This window comes from Emys orbicularis, chromosome 5 (genome assembly GCF_028017835.1).
Source record: "Emys orbicularis isolate rEmyOrb1 chromosome 5, rEmyOrb1.hap1, whole genome shotgun sequence".
In the NCBI taxonomy this organism is placed as follows: domain Eukaryota; kingdom Metazoa; phylum Chordata; order Testudines; family Emydidae; genus Emys; species Emys orbicularis.
In genome coordinates this window covers 26,654,951-26,673,318 of record NC_088687.1, presented here as the reverse complement: position 1 = coordinate 26,673,318, position 18,368 = coordinate 26,654,951, and the positions used below count along the sequence as shown (strand labels likewise).

The following is an 18,368-nucleotide window of genomic DNA, read 5'->3' as shown; positions in this document are numbered from 1 at the left end:
ATTCAATCGGGACCCATTTCTAACTGATAAACATAATAGCAGTTTTAAATAAATCTATAATCCTTCTCTTGTATAATCAAACCCCAATGCTCAGGAGATGCTACCTCCTCTATATAATTCCTCACTATTGGGGGCACCTGCCCTAATTTTGGTAAATTTGAGTTCTTCCTTGTCATTCTTTTGGACCCTTCACTGCTATTGGATAGTCAAATAGCTGTAGCAAGAAAAGACACCCAATTGAGACTACCACTGGCCATTAGAGGGTGCCAAACCTAGGCACAGTGATCCACTCTCAGCTTGATTATTGCAACTCATACATAGACATGAAACATCTTGTCCTAAAGAATCTCCAACTGGTAGAATACACTGTAGCCAGTCTATTGAGCAACACAGATTGCTTTGAGCATACCACGCCAGTGTTTCTCTCTCTGCACTGGCTCCCCTTTGAAGTCAAGTCTTCTGTCCTGATCCTCCATGGGATTTCCCCATCTACCTAAGAGATGGCCTTTCCCATCACAACCTCATGCAATAGCTACATTCCGTTGGAACCAGGAAACTGTGGACCAACAGAGGATGATTTATGACAAAACCTTCAAAGGAGCAGAACCTAGACTAAGAAACTCATTCGTTCCAGAGCTAAGAATTACCATAGGCCTCCCATGTTCAAATTTCATATCTTCAATGTTGTCGATGCTCATGATTTTTATCACGAGTTTCGCATTCTTTATCCAGCTCATATATTTATATGAACATCTCATTTTTTAGAAAAGTAAGTTTCTAGCCCTCGTGGTTGCAGAGAAAAGCTTGAAAATATAACCTAAGTGTACCTGAGTGTTTAAAATAGCAGAAGACAAATCAAAAGTATCCACAATGTATAATACCGTATATCTTTTTTAAGTTAGTCTCATTATTTTGGGAGGGTCTAAGTCATAATGCTTGAATGCTTGGCAATACTGTATCTTTGAGTCATCTTTTCCTCAGTATAGAGCATGTGCATATATTATTGTTGAAGAGTAGTAACAAAGGGATTTCTTCCATAGGCTTGGAAGCAAGAGAGAGATGGTGGTTGTTGTTTTTATTTTTAAATACTTGGCAGATGCCCATATACTGTGGTACAGTGATGGGGACATATAAGTACCTAGATAGATAACTGTGTACTAAAATGCTTGGGCTGTAACTGGTGCCATTTCTTCCAATCCTGAAAGTTCAGGGTGAGGATTTAGAAAAATGGGTCTGGTTTTGGTTATACTGACTTGATTGATTTAATGTGCTGTGATGCTCACCACAAGCAAAAATACCACAAGAGTCCATCACAACAGATGTGATTGAAAGACCAGTTGTCTTGAGCCAATCTTGTTCTTTTTTGCTTCCACGGAGTCTCTTCTCTGTTGCCCTACAGTAGCTGTAACACTTGATTAATACTGGGTGCCATATAATGTTTATAGCAAACAGTTTTCATAAACAGTTTGCTGTGATGTTGTCTGTTAGGCTTCATGTTAACTTTAAGATATTTTGCTGGATTCTATTATAGGATCTTTGCCATCAGAGCTTTAAAAAAATCTGATTTATTTAAGGTTATGAGTTAAGCGATTGAAATTGAGTTTTTGAAATCTCTACATGCTTTTGTGAGCTCAGCGTCTCTCTGACTGTGGGGGAGAAGGAAGGGAATTGCAGGTAAAGCTGCAGATTTAAAAAACAAAAAGATTGGACAATCAATAAAAAAATCCAGTGTAGTTTCACACAAATCTAGCATAAGCAGAAAGGGAAATCACTAGTGCACATAGAAAACTTTGTCAAATGTTCTGAAAATGTCTGAAAATCATATCAGTAGAACAGCAGAACTATGAAATTCAATAAATTGAATCCGGTTTTACATTACAAGCCTTTTCACAACACTAGTAAAAGTTTTCAGCCTCCCAGCAAGAGTTTTTCAAAGTGACAAACAAGAGTACCTCTGAGCTGTTTGAGACACTGATTAACCAGAAAAGCAATGATGTGTGCCATTGCCCTATGGGCTTGTTAAATATAGACCTATAATGAGGGACATATGGAGTGATGGCCTTTTAATATATGCTGCTATCAAAATAGTAAATAGAATGGTTTGGGTCTTGTCCGTTTAAGTAAAAGAGATATGGAGAGTTGGAAGAGGAAGTTTCTATGTTTGGGAATGGCAGTAGGAGAGAAAAAGATAGGACCGAGTCAAGTGTAGTGACAATAGCAGGGTCCCACGGAAGAGGAGAGAAAAAGAGTCTAAACAGAACAGGTAGGGTTGCCAGCTGTCCAGTTTTCAACCAGAACCCCCGGTTGAAAAGGGATCCTGGTGGCTCCAGTCGGCACTGCTGACCAGGCCATTAAAAGTCCGGTCGGCGGTGCAGCAGGGGCCCGGGGCTAAGGCAGGCTCCCTGCCTGTCCTAGCTTCACCTGGCTCCCAGAAGTAGCCGCAGGCAGGGCTGTCCCTAGTGAGGTGAGGGACCCAGGACAAATCAGCCTCCCTGCTAGTCTCCTTGCCGTCCATCTGGCGCACCCACTTCCTCCCCTGTCCGCCCAACCACTGCTCTCCTCCCCGCTCGCCCGCCCGCCTTCCTGCCACTTGCCTCCCTGTTTGCCTCCTCACCTTGCTCACCCCCCTACCCCGCCTCCCCACCCACCTCCTCACCTGAATACTGGGACAAATGTCATCCTGGTCATACATCGGTTGGGACATGGCACAAAGTGCTAAATATCAGGATAGTCCTGATTTTATCGAAGCGCGGGGCCCCCCAAAGTGTGGGGCCTGGGTGGTTGCCCCATTTCGCCCTACCCAAGACACTGTCCTGGCTCCAGGTCCCTGCAGCCCCTAGATGCATTGGCGGACAGGGAGGCTCCACACACTGCACTCACACCTGCAGGCACCACCCCCGCAGCTCCCACTGGTCCTAGGTCCTGGCCAATGGGAACTGCAGAGCTGGCTCTGAGGGTGGGGGCAGCATGCAGAACTTCTCTGGCCACCCATACATCTAGGAGCTGCAGGGACTTGGCAGCCGCTTCTCAGGAGTTGCGGTAAACGTCGCCGGACTCTGCACCCCAAACCCTCTCCTGCACCCCAACCCCCTGCCCCAACCCTACTAGTTCTGATTTATTTACACAGTTCCAGTGTTTTTATCTATCCATTGTTAATGGCTTGTCATAACTGCTTCTGCAGTACCCTGAGCATCTTGATATGTGGCTGTGCTGCCTTAATAATAACAAGGCTTTAATTATATCTTATTCTATAATTCATTATGGGGATTCAGGGCTGCAGCTATAACGGTTATACCTAAGTAGGAGGCTACCAGTATATGTTATTCACTATGTGTTACGGATCCATTTCCAAATGATTCCTCAATCATACCTTAGTGTGAGGGGTCTAATGGCAGTCACTTCAGAGCTTCATGCATGCTTACAATTCCCTCTCCTGTTTTGAGTATCCGGCTGTTTCCCAAGCAGGCTGTGAATGGCAAATCGTGATGGAGTGTAATGCCCAGTAGGGAATGAACTGCTATTACAAGGCTTTTGTCATGTAGGCACTTACGCTAGACTACTCCATGGGTGCTCACATGAAATTACAGCATCTCTAATGCAGAGGACTGTTGCTCAGGATTACTAATACAAAAGAACAGCTTGGATGCTATGAATCTGAACAGTAAACATTTGTCATACTAAAACTGCAGGTCTTTAAAGATCTGTGCCTTTACCATAGTAACAATAATTTTAATTACGCTTGTTCTATAAGGTTTATTAGTGCTGCATCCAAAGAAAATGTGTAGCTGACACAGTGACTGGGTAAAACAGTAAATTGTTTAGAAACTGTGCCTATTGAAACCAGTGTTCTTGCTGGCAGTGATGTTAGTAATACACAAGGTTTAAGTTAGATTGGTTTATACATTGGCTGTCTCTACTTGCGTATTGCCTTGTGACTGACAAAATGCACTGAGGACTGAACAGGAGTCGAGTAAATAACACGGTGATTCTGATGAAAATAACTGAAGTTATAATTTGTGTATCTGTCTCAGCCCAATCTCTTACCTGTCATCAAGGATTTAGAGGTAATTCAGTTTAATGGAACTCAGAATAACAGACTGTCCAAAACCCAATTGTAAATATTACATTCAGAGTCACCAGCACTGGTAAGACAATATTCAGAAAGCACAGCTGTGACTTTCATTCATTCCTCCCCTACTCTGTGATATTCTTTTTGCTATAGAGGCAAATGCTGAATAATAGCTGGCAAGACTGAATACTAGCAGCAGAATCTCATACCAGCTGAGACTTGGAAAAGAATAAATAACAAGAAGTATTTCCTAATTTTGGGGCACAACTTTTGAAAATGCTTAGAAATGAAATAGTAACAATAATTATTGATGTTTTATAGCATCTGGCTCTCTCTAGATGGATTTGTCTATCGAACAGAATTCAAAGATGCCTACCACTACAGTATCCGTTTGATGTAGTTACGAAGACATACAAAACACTGTGCCTACCACTACAGTATCCGTTTGATGTAGTTACGAAGGCATACAAAACACTGTGCCTACCACTACAGTATCCGTTTGATGTAGTTACGAAGACATACAAAACACTGTCCATAGTAAAGTCTGCTCCACATACACCTCAAATTCTTGGTATCTTGCTTGCTGTCTCCTTCCCACACATGCATATCTATAAGTGTAGAAATGTTAGTAAATAGTCCCTTGTTTTTAGTTATTATTGAGGAACATTTACAAACTTAAGGGGGAGAGATGTAGGTCATTGTAGCTTGACCTGAACAATTCAGTGGCTGCAGCAGAGCAGAATTTCTGATTCTTCCCTTAGAAGGGGAGAGTCACAAACTCCTCAGCTTTTATCCAAAGATCCTCAAGTGCTCAGTTTTTTGGGGAGGGAAAGGAAAACTATATCTATAGATATAGATATATATACACACACACACACACATATGGCCTGATTTAACCTTGAGATACTCCAGTTTTACACTGCTGACTTAAAACTGGAACAACACAAAGGTGAATCAGGCTCATAGAGGAAAACTCAGATTTTATGTGAGTATTGCAGAATATTCAGAGACAGGGAAAGTTAAAAGACACAAATCACAAGTATTGCACCAGAAACCTGTTTCTAAGAGTTATGCTCAGGGAATAGAAATGCACCATGTGACCTATGGAGCCAATCAGAACAGTTCAATATTGATAAGCAGATTACTTTCAGTAAACTGCAGTGAATGAGTTGCAGACCAAGAATTATTAGTGAAAATTGTATGGCAGATTTTGAGAAAATTGTAATTTGTTCATGAAAAACAGAAAGATGCAGAACTCATGGAATAATGTATCTTTAATTTTCCAATCTGCCTCACTTTTTGGAACAGCCTAGGTTCTCCATGGAGGTGTCCCATCCCAGAATCTAAGTAGGTCTGACCCTGTGTGGTTTATGAGATCAGACACCATCACAGCACAGGGTGGTATAGTTACAGGAGTTCACCACAAGTCACACGGTCTGTGTCATTTAAAGGGAAAGAAAGAAATTTAGTGTACAAAATTAGGTGAATATTTATTGCAGTGAAAAGGCAAGTTATACTTACAAATAGCTAGACATGACAAATGAGCACTCTTTACTTTTCCCCATTTTGTGAGCTCCTTGGGTCCTTCACCTGGGCCTCTATGCTTAGTAGGCAACCACTGCTCTTCTATTGCCTGTCTCCTCATTTTCAGTGCTCTTTGTTTCTGGGCTTTCTTCTACTACTCCAGGCTTTTATCTTAGCAACTTACTTTCAGTCTCTCTCTATCTCAGGGCTGGATACTATATGGTGCTGCAGCATTGACAACTCTCATTTTAGCATAAGCCTTGCAATATTTGGAGTTTTTCTTCAAGCCCCGTCTCCTGGAGCCAGATGATTTCATGTGACTCTCAGCTTACTTGTTTTAGGAAAGTTTCTGCCCACATGGTTGTGGGGAAAAGGTTGAAAATATGAATCCTCAAGGCTCAAAACCACAAAGCAAATAAGGAGAACCCCAAATTTATTCTCTCTAAAAATCTCATTATTTTTAAGTCATTCTCCGAATTTTTAAGGGCTTGACTCTGAAGTTTTCAATGCTTGAGGTTGACAATACTGGTAATGAGTGTTCTCGATTCCCTCTGAAATTAGTGAGAGATAAAGACACTTAGTGCCTCCAGGAGTTGCTCGGCAGCTTGCAGGATTGAGCTCTTAATTCCTCCAGGCAGCTTTGTTTGCTGTTTTTCTGTTTTCCTTGCCTCTCTGGTGCCTCTGATACTTTATCTCAAATCCCAGGCCCCTCCAATGCTTTCTCATGTTCTCCAGTTCTCTCCAGCTTTTGTTTCCTCAGCTCTTCACAGCCTCTCTGATCCATTGTCACCTCCCCAGGTTGCTCAAGAACTGTCTCTTTGCTTTGTCGGTATCTTTCTGCCTTCACAGCTCCACTTTTTCACAGCATCGCGTCCTCCTGACACATTTCTGAAACACAACTACAGAAACCCTTCCATGTCCTATAGGATTTATACACATAGTGAACTATTTCTTCCCTCTGTTTGTCTGTCAACTGGAGCAGAGTCCCCGATTGCGACAATAAGACTTTCTCTGTATTTGTCCACTAATAAGTAGACAAGTTAGTAGAAGTTTACAAGATATGAAATCAAAAAAATGTTTTTAAAGTTAGTCAAGTGAAAGGAAATCTTGGGATAGTATTAGGTTACATATAAAAATATTTAAAATATAATGTACTTAGAAAAGATGTGCTCTAGGGGAGGCACTACAAGCACCGAGATAAAGGGAAGTGGTAGAGAAAATTAAAACTACTGTTACTGCACAGGTGTTATACTGAGCAGGTCTGTTTCTCATGAGAAGTAATGAAAAAATAAATAAGGTCAATCTCAGCAGTTGTGCCAGGGCTTCTGTTAATTCACAGCTCTCCACATATATATTTTACTTGTGGTTTTCATTTTTTCCAACTTCTGAGTGGGCAAGAAGGGTTGGCTTTCTGGAGTGGGTTGATTCTTTGGTGAGAGAGAAGTGAGTGGATGCAAACTGAGGATAGATATATTTTTGCAATCTACTTTAATTTACAGTATCCACATAATTCCTGATATTGCTTGGATCAAAGATGGGCAAAACAGCAAAAGTAGTAGCCAAGCATTAAAACAGAATTAATAGTTCCAGTAAAATCAAACAGCTCAATCACAACTCCTGTGCAAAACTTGTCTTGTTCCCCCCCCCCCCAACACCTTAAAATCCTACCGCAAGGACACGTCTTTGGCTGTCACTCAAGTGATTCAAAAACACCATAAACTTGGAGTAGCTGTCTGTCTCTGTTCTTTCAGCCATGGTAACCGGAGACACATCTGAATGGCTCAGCCTAGCCTGCTCTAAAGAAAGATCTTTAATTTAGACTTTGTCTTCCCTGCAGCTGGGATAATTAATACTATAGGACTTGAGCCAATCTCTAACTATTGGGGATCAAGATGAGATCTAATGTTGGGAACAGATTGTCCCACATCTGCTTGCTTAGGAGGTTCTTACACTTTCCTACAAAGTGGCACCGTCACAGACAGGACAAATGGACCTTGGGCTTGATTCAGTCTAGCAATTCCCATGTTACAACATGGTTAAAATTCACAGTGTTGATGAGACCGTCTGTTGTAAATGGGTCACCCGACTCGCTTATATGTGTAGTGTAGATGACAACCTTAGTTTGCAGTGTCATCACCCAGTGAACAAACACAATCATGGCTAAACTGGTTTTCATTAGTACATAATCAGTGTGGCATGTCAAGTTGCTGTGGTTAAACTAATGTAGATTGGTGTGAAATCAGCGCTGAGGTCATATAAGCATCACCTCTGCTTTATGCTGGTACTAAGAAGTGCATTGGATTATTTTAAAAAATCTTGGAACTACATTAGAATAAAGGAGAAAAGATCATTGGTCTTGACTTTGCAGTGACATTCTTGTACTCTAATCTAGTAACCTCTATAACATAAAGAGGTGATTCATGGTCCAGACCAATAAGCATGAATATGAATGCTGTAAAATCAAAGCTGATGAAGGACAAAGTAGGGTGACCAGATGTCCCGATTTTATAGGGACAGTCCCAATTTTGGGGTCTTTTTCTCATATAGGCTCCTATTACCCCCTGTCCTGATTTTTCACACATGCTGTCTGGTCACCCTAGGACAAAGAGAGAAGGAAGAAAGAAACAGAAGCTTGCATATCCAGAGAAATCGGAGATGAAATACTTCATTTTTCTGGGAAGCTCATTTGCAGCAGATGGGAAGATTCAAGGAGCAGTAAACAAAATGGACTGAAAAGTGAGCCATGAATTCCTGTCATGGCTATCAGTTATTTTGGTATTGAGAAAAGTTAATCAGAGACCTGGCATCCTGTATAGAGTAAGGAAGTGGCTGCCATATGGAACAAAAGGAAAAAGATGAGACACATTTTCCACAGGTGACATTTTCGAAAGGCTCAGACTCTGAAGAGCTAAACAAATTACCAACAGGGAGATGGATAGAATCTGTTGACCATCTAGCTGTTTGCATTGAGCTGTATCTTCTATAAAGAAAGATTGGTACAAAACTAGGCACTCCTTCTATGGTGGAGTGTGGATGAACCAGCAGACTTCAGGTGATATGGAAGGAAATGAGGAAGAAAAGATGGGCATTAATCAACACATACATACAGAAGTGATGAGCCTTATCTGGAAGAAAGTCCTGAGGCACATTAAGGCCAAAGCTAATTGAAAGGAAGATGGGATCTCAAGGCCAAAAATAAAATATAAATGGGGGGGAAAGTCTGTAGAGGCAAGATTTTAAAAGATGAGTGTCTAAATTTAGGCATCTAAATAAGTAACTTGATTTTCAAAATTGCTGAGGACCCAGCAGCTCCCATATGAATGCCTATATATGAACAAAATCCAGTGCATAAATGCTCATGTGAGAAACATTAAAGGCTACAATTATTATTCTGTATTTTCTTCAGAAACCTAAAATGTGGTGATAATAAGTAGCCTAAAATGTGGGGGTGGTTGGCATAGACTCCAGCTGTATCTCCCTTAATTCTCAGCTGTCTCTAACGTCTCCATTTTCAAACCTGTGTTTTGGGCTTTGAAACTGAAAGAAATGCACAGAAAATAGGAAACAACTTCACCTTACAAATGGCTCCCAACATTTTTTTATTAGACTGTGGAATATATTTTTAATGTTATTTTCAGTTAAAAAAAGAAAAAAGTCATGTTAATCCTAGTTTTGATGTTTCTCCTGGGGGAAAATTCTCTTTTAAAAATGGTGGAGATTAATCCCCGTGCATTCCATTTGCAAGAAGCAAAGAACTACAGTTAGCAATAAATCCAAGATGCTAATAAGCAGAAAACCGAGGGTGTCTTTCAAGGTGAATTAAGCTTGATTAGCACTTTGAGTAGAGGAAAGGTGATGCAGTTCAAATAGAAGAGCATGAACAAGACCTGGTCCCCTGACCATTTGCTCATTTCTGGGTGGGGGAGAGACAAAGAGAGAGTACAATAAACAAGAATGTATTATCTGACAAAGTCCTGGTTTACTTGGTTGGATAAGAATTGTATGTACTTCCCATGTTTACTTGACAGTGGGGAAAATGCAGGAAAGCTGTTTAGGTCGGTATTTCAGGAATCAACCACCCATTAAATTCAGTAAGCACCTCTTCATCTTTTTCAAAGGGAATAGTGCAATGTTGAGTAAGCAAATAAAGGCTGTCCCATTTCCTGTCCCTCCAGGAATCATATCTCTCCTGATTTTAATTATGTGCATGTGTTTTGTTTTTTTCCCCTGTTAGCTGGCAGAAGTTCCTAAAATATTCTGCCTAGCTCAGATCCAAGCAGCGCCGACTCACTGCACAAAGTTGCGCCCAGCATGGGTTCGAGTGGTCACAGGCAGCCTTGATCAAGAAGCATAGCAGCATTCTTTATTTACTATTTACACAGCCAGTGAATGGGCCAGGAGGGAAAACCCATAAGTCATTGCTAATGGAAAGAGAGGGGAGGGAATCTGACCTGTCCGAGATACGGGACGGAACATAGGGTAGGGCAATTTCACTTTTTCCATTCCAAGTTGAAATTCTAGATTGCGTTAATCAATCTGACTCTGATTCGATCCAAAAAAGAGAATACTAAGGGTTGCAAAAGGCATGATGATACAGTATATCTTTAAGAAACAGTATGGGCCAGACTAGCCCTGGTCCTGGCACAGGGCTGTGAAGGAGTAGGATGTGTATGATGGTTGTGCAAGCTGCAGCTTTCCACTTTGTGGACAAGGGCCAGTCTCTGTAGTCAGGCAAGCACAGAGTTCTGCTCCCTCCCCTGGTAGGTGCAAATTGCCCGGGAGGAGAGACAGGATAATGGGCACGGCTGCTGTATCCCACCATGCCCGCCTTCACCAGGCCCTGGAGTTTGCCAGCCTGGGAGAGATGAATAAGCTGCAGCCTTTGAAATGATTGTGCAACTTTTGTGCTTCTAATGAGAACTCAGTGACAGATATTGGGTGCTGACCACCTGAAACTTCTCTTGAAATAATTAGGACCTGTGGGCACTCAGCAACTCTGAAAATCTTTATACGAATAAAATCGGATTATTGAAAAGTTAGACGTCCTATGTAACCATAATTTTGTTTGTCCAAATACCTATAATCTGAAATTCTTATTTTCTGAATTTTAGATACATCTTCTGAGCTGTTCAGATTATCAGGGTTTACCTGTATTTTAAATATTATCCCTACATAAACCAGCATTTACAGTCCTACATCAAACAAATGAATGCCAGTGTATTCCCAATTTTTTTTTCCGAAGGATCGTGCAAACTTGTAGCACTATATAAATAATAATTTATTCATAGGGAAGATAAGCATAAAAGGCCCAATATTGCAGCACACAAAGGATGTACCAAACATCAAGGGGGACAGATCCTCAACTGGTGTAAACTCCTTTGAGCTCAGTGAATCTTTGCTGATTTTTCTCTAGCTGAGCATCTGACCAAGGATATCTTATGCTTTCCTTCATTATGAAGTTAAACAAACACAGATTAATTGTATGTTAGCTAAATGGATATTTAATCAAGTCTGTTGTTTGGAGTGCTACTCTGGAATGGTGTAAATCAACTATCTGGACTTCTGGCACTAATCCAGTTTATAGTGTATAGACCCTCTACTTTGACATAAAATAATTATTCTTTAAATGACATATCATCTGCCATAGCGGAATGTATCGGCCATTCAAAGAAAACTGAAAAGACCGATGGATCACACATAAGAGCCCACCCTTCAGTCATGGCAGCTGTCCATACCTTTACAATATCATCACTGCAAGGAAATCACTATTAGCCTCCAAAATGTGCAGACTTTTGTGTTAGTCACATGTGTGATGGGTTGAGTCACAGAAACCTCCTTGGGACTGCCACCTGATGTGCTGAGACTCTGAGCCCATTTTCTCTGGCAGCTTGGGACTTCAGTACCTTGCCTGGTTGTGCCAGACACGCTAGCCTGTTACAAACACAGACCCAGGTCTGAACCACGTCCCCCAAAAGCTGCAGGCTTAACTGAAAACAGCTTAAGAAGTTCTCCTGTCTCCAACACCCAGATACCCAGTTCCCAATGGGATCCAAACCCCAAATAAATCCGTTTTACTCTGTATAAAGCTTATACAGGGTAAACTCATAAATTGTTCGACCTCTATAACACTGATAGAGAGATATGCACAGCTGTTTGCTCCCCCAGGTATTAATACTTGCTCTGGGTTAATTAATAAGTAAAAAGTGATTTTATTAAATATAAAAAGTAGGATTTAAGTGGTTCCAAGTAATAACAGACAGAACAAAGTAAATTACCAAGCAAAATAAAACAAAAACACGCAAGTCTAAGCCTAATACAGTAAGAAACTAAATGCAGGTAGATCTCACCCTCAGAGATATTCCAATAAGCTTCTTTTACAGACTAGACTTCCTCCTAGTCTGGGCCCAGCAATCACTCACACCCCTGTAGTTACTGTCCTTTGTTCCAGTTTCTTTCAGGCATCCTTTGGGGTGGAGAGGCTATCTCTTGAGCCAGCTGAAGACAAAATGGAGGGATTTCCCAGGCCTTATATAGTTTTTCTCTTATCGGTGGAAACTCCTTGTGTTTTCCTGTGCAGAATCATAGTTACAAGATGGAGTTTTGGAGTCACATGAGCAAGTCACATGTTCAGGCATGACTCAGTTCTTTACAGGCCGACGCCATTGTTTACATGTTAGTTTGAACGTTCCCAGGAAAGCTCAGATGTGGATTGGCATCTCTCAAGGTCCATTGTTAGCTTAGTACTCCCAATTACTTGAATAACCCCTTCACACTATGTTGACCAAATCTGCCCTATGTGTTTCCTGCAGCAAACACTTTAAATACAAGCATAGAGCCAACACTCATAACTTCAGATAAAAAAATGATACATGCATATGAATAGGATGAATACATTCAGTAGAACATAACCTTTTCAAAGATATGTTACGTGGCATATCTAGCATAAAACATATTCCAGTTATGTCATATTTACACTCATAAGCATATTTCTATAAAGCATTATGGGGTGCAACGTCACAACATGTTCTAATGCTTCTAGTTGTAAGGTTATTTCAACTCTCCTTCTGGAGAGCTGATTATCTTCTCGGTACTCGGAATATAGTTTAAAGTTTGTCTGTTACTTTTTGGAGGAAGGAGATATAGATTTGGGGTGTGTTCGCATTTATGCTGTTCCTTCAAATATTTGTTACCCTCAGTTGTGTTTTACATGGATATAAAAAGATTTCAGCAACTTGAGGTGTTTCAGCCCTTTTCCTGTCCAAATTCCACTCAGGTAATTATATTCTGCCTATGTACAAGAAATTTCCCACCCTCTCTTTCTCCTTTCAGCTGCATACTTCACTTCCTGTCCTAAACTGTTGTGTAGTTTTTGCAGTGCATTGTTAAACACAAGATCTGTTCCAATACAGAAATGGCTGAATTTCAGTGCTACGTGAAATGGAAAATCTCTCTATAAATACATTGCAGAGGTGCAGAGTAATCCAAGGCAGTGTTTTTGGGGGGGTTGTTTATTTCTGTTTAAATCATGTAACAAAGCTATAGAAGATATATATTATATTCCATGTTCAATACCTAGTCCATATATTTGGGTTAAGTGGTTCTAGTCTGCTCTAAATCTCAGTTGGAGCTGGGGTCAGTTCTTAGACAGATTCAGGACTGGTATTTGGGGTTGCATGTGATGATGCCTAATTCTCATGAGATTTCAGCCACAGATCAAGTAAATATCATGGATCAGCTGATACAATGAGATTTGCTGCCTTTTGAATGATGGAACATACTAGCTGTTCTTGAAAGATTTCTACTGTCTGGTCCAAATCCTCTGGGAAGGCTAAAATGAGAACAGACCTTATGAACTTTTGCATCAGACCCAAAAATAAAAAGAGAGGCTCCTGATTTTGGCTCTAGAGAAGTGGGTTTGAATCTGGGGCCTTGAATCCAGTTTCCGGCCTCTGGACACCATGTACCCTTGAAGGGAGTTCAGATGCAATTTTGGAACATTCTAGCAGACTGATTCATGGTTTCTGTGTTTTGGTTTTGCTGTTTAGCATTTGCAAGTTAAATGTCTGCTTGTGTAATAAATATAAGGCACTGACGTCCTTTGATTGACAGTGGAGAACCAAATAAGAATCAACGTCAGAAACTAGACACTGGCACCATTCTCAGAGATAGAGTACCAAGTGGGTAGCAGCAATAATGGTCAGTAGTGCTTATCACTTTTTTTCTCCACTAGCTGGGAACACATTGAAGCAGCTGTCATTTGCAGTCAGTGTCAGGGCTGTTCCTGGCTGAGCATTGGTGACAGAGCAGAATATGGCTGTATATTCTGTAAACTGTCCTTTGGGCAAAATGAGTAATTAATGCTTCGGGCTTAGAATGGCACTTCTGTACTCATCTCATGTTGTATTTTAATGGGTCAAAAATGCATCTTCTTATTCCAGTCCTTTGCAACTTTAAAAGAGTGAAATGTATCTTCACCGCATCATATGCTCTCTGTGTGTGTGTGAGTCAGTAAGAGGGAAGGAGAAAGAATGACAGCTGTTCCTTCTTATGCTTTAGCTACCCTGGGACTGGCCCAAAGGAAGGCGTTTTTTGTCACATAGCCAAATTACTAAAGCTGAAAAAGGATGGAAACTGTAGGGAACAGTTAAAGGGCCTGATTTTCCACTGCCTTGCACCTTCTGTTGTCATATCCATCTGTGCAAAGTGTGTGTAGAATGTGCTCACTGTACAGCTGTGTAAATCATACAAGATGCAAGGCAATATAGAATGAGGAGGTCCATATTTTGTGCCTGTGCTTTTGGTTGGTGACTCAGAATATTATCAAAAATGAAATGTTGTGACTATTCATTTTCTCTAACAAAATATCAATTCCTCTCCAGCGCTCTGCTCCTCTTTCAGTAACTCCTGTTTACTCTACTGTCATTGTGACATTTTAAAGTACATTATATTTTAAATTATTGCGCAGCACTCAGAGCACCTTGGTGGGGAAGGGTGCTCTTTATAAAGAGTAATATTTTTATTATATTTTATCACTGCAATTAGCCTCCATATTTAACGGAAGGCTTTTGGCGACAGTGTACGCCCTGAGAGTGAAGCTTGAGTGCGCTTTATCTTTATCCAGGAATCCTAAAAGGAAATCTAGCCTCTGCATTCACTTGGGTTTAATTTGGTCATATGTACACTCATGTACTATATATAGTCCAAATCACAGACTATTATTTATTTGTATTAGTCATGCCTAGAAGCCATAAGCTGAGATCAGGACCCTATTTTTGTAGGCCCCGGAGAAATGCCTAGTAAGAAACAATCCTATTGTTTTTACAGTATCCAGAAGTGCAAGGCTCTTTACAGGACACACAGAAAGCCAGAGTCCATGCGCCAAAGAGCTGACAGTCTTGTGTTAGATGTGATCCAAAGGGCGAGGGTGAAATAACAGGAAGAGAATGAGGCGAGGAAAGACAAGGGCAAGAGCAATAAGTTCACATGTTCACTTACTTGGCTCATTAGATGCGTGCACATTTAGATGGCTCAATTAAAAGTTTTATAAATATCTGAAAACTAATTATTTGTATGACTTTGCTCCTTATCAGTATCACCTGGGGAGCAGATCCCACCTACTGAACTGAAGCAAAGAGCACCGACCAAAGAGCTGGCAAAGGTTCTGCCGTCAGCTTGTCCAGGTTCCTAATCTGGACAAACTGACGGATCCAAGGTCTGGATCCGAACTTCCTCTTATTGACGGGGCCCAAATCATGATATTTAAATAGGCATTGGGCATGCCTGAAGCTATCCCCACACTTTTGTGTTCGATCACTAATAAAACCTTCAAAATCAGTGCTGTGCACCATTGGGTTGCTGGCTATTAGCATGACTGTGCCTCGCTTTTAAAATGACAACACCACTTGTGTACATCAAATGTTCTTGTTACAAATATGACATCTTTAGTACCTGAAAATAAAAATTGAGTGGCTGTCCATTCTTTTAAAAAGCACAATTTATTTTCAGTCTTGGTGTATAATGATTTCTGCAAAACCTCCAATAACTGTATCAGATTACAGATTAGTGCAGGTGCAAGATTTCTCAGAACAGTAATGGGGCATTTTTGTTTACAGATGACATTTGTCCTCTAGCTTTCTTTTTGGAACTTAATAGCTTTTCTTTATCAGATGGTGAATATACTCTCAGTACTTTCTTTTCACACTATTGACTGATGATAAATATTCCTGCCTTTCATAGCTAGATCATGGTATCTATATCTGCATACTTCAAACTATTGTATTAGGAACCAGGACATAGGTGGTCTTGCCTAATGGTCAGAGCCGGAGTTGGAGCCAGGAGATGAGCCAAGGGTCAGAGTTGGAGCTGATGGTCAGGAATGAGGCACAGGAGTAGGAACCAGAGATGAGGCAAGGAGCAGGGGCAAGGCGGGAACTGGGAGTGGGGACAGGAATGCGGCAGGAACTAGGAACGAGACAGGAGCAGAGCAGGAACCAGGAACAGGGTTGGATGCAGATCATAGGAGATAGGTAAAGAGCCTGATCCAATGCAGCAGCAACAGGGGTCCTGCACAGTTGCTCAGACAACCCACCCGGGTCACTTCCTTGCTTAAGTAATGGGTGCAAGCCAATCAGGTGCCCCAGGCCTTTGGTGTCCTAATAGGACTTCCTGTGGGGCCCCACCATCCGAGATTAGTGAGGTGGTGCTTCATCTGACTTCCTTGGTGTCAGTGAGGGAATGTCAGAGACCTCAGCCCTGCACACTCCTGGGTTCTACGCCTGCTAAAACCAAGGACCCACACCCTCGGATCCTTACACATTGTCGCAGCTTCCAGCAGTCAGTTTGGTGGTAGGTGGCTGGAGGAGTTTGGCTGGGCTGGAAGGGATAGAGTTTATATGTGATTGTCTTCTCTTGCAGGAGGAGACCGAGAGCGGATGACAGCTCATCATGAGACGTACCTTCTTATGGCCAGCACACAGAATGACATGGAGGACTGGGTGAAATCCATTCGCAGGGTTATATGGGCACCTTTTGGAGGAGGTGAGTCCAGGAGAGAAAATTTAAGAGTCACAGGAAATATGGCTTCTGTTGTTGTAGGTTTAGGTCCTAGTGAAGAAGAAAAGACAGTGAGTGAGCCAGATGCTTTAAAATAGTTGGACCAAGCACTTCCCATTCTCCTTTCCCATCATGACAGAGGTCTCTAGGAAAATTGGTTTGGTGAAGTCAATCCTTCATGGGCAGTTTGTCACCTAGGGAATAAGGCAGACTGAGATAATCCCTAGGGGTGACATGCATTAATATTATTATTAAGTATTTTTGCTTCTCCCCCATCCAAAGATTTCAACACACTTTACAGACATTAATTAAACATGCCTTAAAATCTCTCTGTGAGGTAGGGAAATATTGTCATCCCCATTTTACAGGTGGGGAAAAGTGAGGCACAGAATGCTGAATAGATTTACGCATGATCACAGAGGATGAAGATAGAACCCAGATTGCCTGACCCCCAGTCCTGTCTCTTAATCAGGCAGCCATTCTTTTCACCTAAGAAGGCCCTGTTTTTCTTCCCAATACCGAAAATGTTCTTCTGAAAAAGATACAGAATGAAAATGCAATGGTGGCATATTAGAGAAAGTAAATAAGGAAGTGTTATTTAATCCTTCTCATAACATGAGAACCTAGGGGTCACCAAATGAAATTAATAGGCAGCAGGTTTAAAACAAACAAAAGAAGTATTTCTTCACAATGCACAGTCAACTTGTGGAACTCCTTGCCAGAGGATGTTGTGAAGGCCAAGACTATAACAGGGTTAAAAAAAGAACTAGATAAATTCATGGCAGATAGGTCCATCAATGGCTACTAGCCAGGATGGGCAGGGATGGTGTCCTTAGCCTCTGTTTCCAGAAGCTGGGAATGGGTGACAGGGGATGGATCACTTGATGATTACCTGTTCCGTTCATTCCCTCTGGGGCACCTGGCATTGACCACTGTCGGAAGACAGGATACTGAGCTAGATGGACCTTTGATCTGACCCAGTATGGCCGTTCTTACATGCTATTGTGTCTATTTGGATGCCTCTCTTTTCCCAGTGACAACCTATGTGAGCAGGCTGCTAGTGAGAGGCCTCCAGTGCCACTGTGTCAGTTCTGTTGCTCTCTTTTCACTCCTTTCTCTGTTCAGCATGCTGTTGTATTTGCTGCAGTCAGAAACCACAGAATGGAGTCAGTGCACATAGTGGATTCAGTCTTGTCACTTTATATTATCATGAGGAGAAGAAAAAAATGGTATTGGCTCCTGAGAAAAGGGACTATGCATTTTATAAAACATTTTTGTTAAGTAGGAGAGAGAGTTCAAAACAAAGATACATTGGCAAATTCAGTGTATTAATCACCGCCCAACACAGTCATGGACACACTTTCTCAGCAACTCCTACAGCTGGTCAACTGATTCTAGTCCTTGCCGATGGAGAAGGCTGTTTCACATGGGGTAAGATGAGAAGGAATCTTGATGCATCTAGGTATCTACTTCAATTAGAATTTGTACCTGTCACAAGAACTTGGCATTGCCTGAAAGCTGCATCCCGGGCTGGCTCTGGCTTTTTTGCCGCCCCAGGCAAAAAAGCCTCCTGCCGCCCCCGCCCCCCGGCGGGGAGCACGGCAGGGGAGGGCGCCGGCCGCGGCCCCGCTCTCCCTGGCCGGCCGGAGCACCGCGGGGAGGGCAGCGAGCCCGGCCGGGGCCCTGCTCTCCCCGACCGGCTGGAGCGCCGGGAGGAGGGCGG

At 41.8% G+C, this 18,368-nt stretch overlaps 1 protein-coding gene across 3 annotated transcripts in view; it reads left to right on the top strand.

The window, feature by feature from the left end:
• Positions 1 to 18,368, top strand: part of ARHGAP24 (Rho GTPase activating protein 24) — a 340,611-nt gene that overhangs the window by 276,314 nt on the left and 45,929 nt on the right. For 2 of the 3 annotated variants that reach the window (XM_065404926.1, XM_065404925.1), the window contains one exon: positions 16,508 to 16,630. In XM_065404926.1, coding sequence (XP_065260998.1) covers positions 16,508 to 16,630 — 123 coding nt within the window. Of the gene's footprint in view, positions 1 to 16,507; positions 16,657 to 16,861; positions 16,875 to 18,368 lie in introns of those variants that run through there. The other variant, XM_065404928.1, reaches the window with a different exon arrangement.